This window comes from Puma concolor, chromosome B2 (assembly GCF_028749965.1).
Source record: "Puma concolor isolate L17-30 chromosome B2, mPumCon1.1.hap2, whole genome shotgun sequence".
NCBI lineage: Eukaryota > Metazoa > Chordata > Mammalia > Carnivora > Felidae > Puma > Puma concolor.
In genome coordinates, this window is record NC_141671.1 from 116,550,190 (window position 1) to 116,556,189 (window position 6,000).

The 6,000-nt window shown below is 37.0% G+C and overlaps 1 protein-coding gene across 3 annotated transcripts in view; it reads left to right on the top strand.

Moving 5' to 3' along the window:
• The window catches only part of RSPO3 (R-spondin 3), an 87,563-nt gene extending 83,999 nt beyond the window's left edge, over window positions 1-3,564 (top strand). For 2 of the 3 annotated variants that reach the window (XM_086707777.1, XM_086707776.1), the window contains exons 5-6: window positions 1,651-1,820; window positions 3,209-3,564. In XM_086707777.1, the coding sequence (XP_086563903.1) occupies window positions 1,651-1,820; window positions 3,209-3,244 (206 nt within the window). In that variant the 3' untranslated portion in view covers window positions 3,245-3,564. Of the gene's footprint in view, window positions 1-1,650; window positions 2,858-3,208 lie in introns of those variants that run through there. The other variant, XM_025925761.2, reaches the window with a different exon arrangement.
• Window positions 3,565-6,000: the final 2,436 nt, after the last annotated feature.

Consider the following 6,000-nt stretch of genomic DNA (forward strand, 5'->3'; position numbering starts at 1 on the left):
TGTTGGCTAAGGATATATATGCAGTATTAATAATATTGCTCCCTAGGATTCTGTAACCAGAGCTCAAGGAAAAGAAAGCCAAACCACTGAATTCAATATCTGCAGCCTATTTCAGGACATGAAAATATTTTGGTTCTCTCATGCAAATAAAGTCTCCAAAATACTTTTGTCCAAAATGATCCTTTGTAGACAGATAGTAATTGCAAATGTTACACGTCTCAGTCTGTGGGGATATACATTATCAGAATTTGTCCCACATCAAGGAGTTAGTCGGTTCTTAATTTTCATTTCCTATGATTTTGATTTAATTCAGTACTTTCTCATTGGGATATATGTAGCAATGGATGTTACTAACACCATTCCCCGGAAATTATTTTGCACTTTAGAATATATATGTATGTATGTGTGTGTATACATATATATAATGTTTACATGATTATAAAATATTTAGTTAATTTGCTGTCCAGAAATAAATAAAAACAGTCTATCCAATTTGGTGCAAGTCTCATGCACTTTGCTCAGATTACTCTCTTCCCCTAAAACTCTCAGCAAGTTTCCAATACCAACAGAATGAAACAGTTTTCCACCCTGGCTCCAGTCTACCTTGCAGTATGTCTTCCCACATCAAAACCTTAATATCATGTTGGTTCCACTTTTTAAAATGCTCCATACTGTGAATATGAACTAAATCTATAGTTCAGACCTAGTTCAAGATCAGAGACCTCCATTGAATCCAGTGTATATCCAATAAATATTTGCTCATTTGATTGATAGAGACACAGTGTTCCTGCCCTTGTAGCTTATACCATAGGGTTATTGACAAGTTATAGTTGCCACCACCCCTGCGTGTAATTGCAAAGGAAATTAATTTCAACATATAAACATTTGTGTTGAACGAAGGTACAGTTATCCTGGTTATTTGCATATTTGTTATGCAAACCAGTTTTCTTTTAGTAGATGGCATGCAGTTATATCAGCAGACTGCAAATATGTAGCTACTACTTGGAAAAATTTAAATACAAAATAGTGCCTTAAATGGGAGCCAGATAGCAAAATACACATTAAAATTTTCTTATATGGCAGGAATGTATTCAAAATTTTATATTAAATATTCAAAACTATAATGTATATTACCAACTATAGAACCCTCTAAGACTGTTCAGAATTATCATATATGCATTGCTTCCTTATATTTTGTGCTTCATGTTTACATTTCTTAAAATATAATACAGACTTAATCGAAAGTAGTTGAATAATTTAAATAGTAATTTGGGGTCGCCTGGGAGGCTCAGTCAGTTGAGCGTCTGACTTTGGCTCAAGTCATGATCTCGCGGTTTGTGAGTGCAGGGCCTGTGTCGGGCTCTGTGCTGACAGCTCAGAGCCTGGAGCTTGCATCGGATTCTGTGTCTCCCTCTCCCTCTGTCCCTCCTCCCCTCACACTCCATCTCTCTCTCTCTCTCTCTCTCTCTCTCTCTCTCTCTCTCTCTCTCTCAAAAATAAGTAATAAAAGCAAAAAAAATTAAATAGTAGATATTTAGTATCTATGAGTACGATTTGCAACAGAGAAGTTTAACTCATTTTTTAAAACTTAGAATAACCAAAGAGAGCATAGTTGAGTATATTTTTTAAAGGTGTATTCTTTCATTTTAGGAAAAAAAGAAAGGGAGAGGAAAAGAAAAAAACTTAATAAAGAAGAAAGTAAGGATGCAATACCTGATAACAAAGGTCTGGAACCCAGCAGAGAAACTCCAGAACAACGAGAAAACAAAGACAAACAGCAGCAGAAGAAGCGAAAGGTCCAAGACAAACAACAGAAATCGGTATCAGTCAGCACTGTACATTAGAGGGTCCCATGAGATTGTTGTAAACTCATGATGCTGCTATCTCAACCAGATGCCCAGGACAGGTGCTGTAGCCATTAGGACCACAAATGGACAACGTGTCAGTTACTGCTCAATCTAAACAACATTCCAAATAGTTGCTATAGTCTTCATACAAGCATAGTTAACAACAAAGAGCCAAAAGTTCAAAGAAGGGATGTTTTCAAATAGTTATCTTACATGCTTCTGTGCATTCCTGAGAGACAAGAAATCTTGTACATAACTATCAATAGGCTATAAGATGTAACAGCGTAATGATGACATCTGGAGAAGCACCATCTTTTCCCTATAAAAATAATTGTTCAAGCTATTGCTTTAAGAAGCGAAAGATAGTTCTGCAAATTCAAAGATGCAGTATCCCTTCAAAGTAATATAAGAGATCAGGGAAGAGAAACAGCCTTGTTTTGTCCAGGAGATCTAGAGAGTGCTCAGATACTAGGGCCTGGCATTTGGAATCATAGAATTTCTCAGCACAGAAACAACCGTGTTAAGATTGGTTCTATTGCCCTCACCCTGTCCTTCTGCAAGAAACATGAGAGTGTACACCAGAGTTAAGAATACCATATGGGATTGGAGAAAGGCAAAATGTGGAAGAAACCATAGCACTGGAGATGATTTCTGTGCTTTACAGGACTGTGAAGTGTTGTGATTACTGGGAACAGGTCTCCAATCTATGTCAGCACTGTGTGGTTCAGCCTCTGCTATCCCTCGGGTTATATAAGTCTGTAAACATGTACCTGTAACTTCCACAAACAAAATCATACCTATTAGAAGAAAATTCTGATTTCATAGAAAACAAAAGCTAGAGCAAGGAGAATAGAACATGTTTGCAAAGTCATGTGTTTTCTGGGGGAAAAACAATGTTATTACCTGCTTAATGGTCCACCTGGAACTAAAAGGGATACTACTTTCTAACAAGGTGTATCTAGTAGGGGGGAAAGCCACCACAATAAATATATTTGTTGATAGTTTTTAAAGTTTTGTTCATTTTGTTTTATTGTTTGTTTTTATTGGAAAGTTGTTACTCTTACAAACTCGTGAATTAGGAAAGAGGATTCTGTATCCTATGTAATTTGAACATATTACATTTCTCAATGTTTGTTTTTTGAATCCACCTTTATGTAGGTACATAGAGATTTACTTATAGGATATTAGGAGATATTTATTCAACTTCTCTCTTACTCAACAAAATTCTACTATAGATGCATAGGCCTCCCAAAATTATTTCACTGCTCCCCATTCATTGTTTAGAAATTAGCATCTTTCCTTGTATGTCAGTTCCTCCTGCATCTTGAACATTTGGCCTTTTCTTCTCCATATTTTCTCAGTCTGTGGATCTCTTTTGGGGATTGAAGTCACCCTAGCTGAAGGCCTCACCAGTGTTTCACAGAGGACACAGCCAGCCCAGGGCAAGAGGAGGCATCTCTGAGCAAGCAGTACAGGAGCTCATGGCCCACCTTAACCTTCTGTTGTAATGGAAGGATGCATGATTGCTCTGCCCACTACACTGCCTAGCCCTCTAAAGATCATGCTTCCTGAAGAATTGGCAATGAATCTGGCTTCTGGCTGCCTATCTCTGGTCACCCCTTTTCTACCAACTGTACTGTTCATGTAGACTGCTTGCCTTAATTCGTTTTTCGTTTCTTTTTTTGTCTTCCAAGATATAAAATTTTTGAATGATGCATTTCTGTTTCTTATTCTGGTGTTTTCTTTTCTAGTCTGCATGAGATAAGTGTTTCAACCAACTAGATCGATTCCCAAAGTACAAAAACAATTTTATTCTCAACTACAACTTATATCACCAAGGAGAAATAAAAATGTTCCCACAAAACCATATTAAATGGAAGTATATTCCCATGTTCTAGAACTTTTGGATGGTTTCAGACACCATCTTTGTCCTCAGTCTTATCTAGTCAAGCTTAAGTTAAGGACAAATTATTTGTGTCTCTTTCTATGTTTATCATATCTCCATTCTTTCAAAAAGCAATTACTGGGAAGGTCTATGCCTGCAAATGAGGTGCTGGAAAATGGTCTAAATCAATAAGGATGTAAAAATTGTGGCAATGACTATCAAGTCTTCCCAAGGGTTTTGACTCAAGACTTTTACCCCAAGATCCTCCAGACAACAGCAGATAATCTAAATTCCTGATGCAGCACTTAAATAAAAATAGAATTATCACAAAGGAAAAAGAAATGAAAATTAGCATTAATATGCACATCTTGGGTGAAATATAATGAAGACAAAGACACCATTAATTTTAAATGTACCTGTAATAGATCTTGAGGCACACGGAATCATTGTGATCTTCAAACTGACAGCCTACTTACCTTTGAGCAAAAACTCATGATCAACTTCTGGCAAATTTCCCACACTAGTCACAGAACTCATTAGCTTCTGTCCTGATTCTGTCTCTGGGATCTGTTTAACTGTTGATGGTAATGGATGACTGGTAAATTCTTGATTCAAAGAAAATGGAGAGAAAGTGCACAGCAACATAAATCCGTCTATATCAGATCCACACTCTTGGTCTCCAAATTCTGCTTCATAACTGAAGGGTGGTCTCTTTTCTATCATCAAAAGTTAGGTTCTGGTCCCAGGTGTTAACCATTGGCGAATCACCTAAGTGCTCTGGGTTTCTATTTAAGTGCAACCTGAAAGAAGTCAGCTGGAGGTGATCACTGGCAGGGGAGCATGTGACCTCTGTGTTAGTTCAGGGTGATGCCCCTAATGAGTACTCCTCAGTGGTAGTGTTCTTTGGTTCCTCAACTCTGCTTTTTCCCAAAAGTGCATATGTATAGGCTCTTAAAGGATACAGATTGAACTATGATGTTATTGACTTAAAAGTTATTCACATTCCTGGTTATTAAAATATTGAAATGAATAGCACTGAAAAAGAAAAAAAGGAATATGTAAATACAGCTAACTCCAGGAGGTTTCAAGATTTCTCCACAAAGGGAGATCTCAAAAAAAGTAGGACATTCTCCATAGCTAAAGTTAGGTGGTCTGCGTTAACATCCCAGTTCTTTTACTTAACCGGTCATAACCTGTATGACCTTGAGCCAGTTGTATGGTTTCTCAGAGCCTCCATTCTTCATCTGAAAAATGGAAATGGCAACACGTACCTTGCGAAGTCGTTGGGGGAATTAAAAGGCTCATCACTCAGTATAAAATAACTATTCTGTATGTAAATAAATATCACTAAAAAAGTAACGAATGACTAAATTTGGGGCGCCTGGGTGGCTCAGTCGGTTAAGCCTCCGACTTCAACTCAGGTCATGATCTCATGGTCCATGGGCTGGAACCCTGCATCGGGTTCTGTGCTGACAGCTCAGAGCCTGGAGCCTGCTTCAGATTCAGTCTCCCTGTCTCTTTGCCCCTCCCCCGCTCACACTCTGTCTCCCTCCTTCAAAAAAAAAAAGAAAAAAAAAATATATATATATATTTAAAATGGTCATCACTCAATATAACTATTCTGAATATAAATAAACATCACTAAAAAAGTAATGACAAATTTTGGAGCCCCTGGGTGGCTCGGTCGGCTGAGCATCCGACTGGATTTTGGCTCAGGTCATGATCTCATGATCAGGGGATCAAGCTCCGCAGTGGGCTCTGTGCTGAGTGTGAAGCCTACTTGGGATTCTCTCTCTCCCTCTCTTTCCTGCCCTCCCCCCCCCAAAATAAATAAATAAACTTTTTTTCAAATGTTTACACATTTACTTTTAAAAAAGTAATGACTACTTTCACAAGTCACACATATAAATCAATTTTATTTCTTGACTAATGATAAGTGATAATATCCATATAAGTGTACACATGTAATAATTTCAAGTTATATATGTGAGAACCATGAAATTACATCAATAATAATAACTAAAAACACAAGTTTTGTCCTGAATCTTCTTAAAACTGAGAAATTACTCACTTTCAAGTATGCATATGTATTTTATCAGTTAGCATAAATAAAGACACCCCATCTTTCCCATGGATATATTTTAATAGCAGAGGAACTGACTAGACTTTTTCAAAACAGTGGCACTATTTCTATACAAATTAGGAAGGAAAAGTCCTCTTTTTTTTTAAAACAATTTTTTTTTAATGTTTATTTTTGACAGAGAGAGG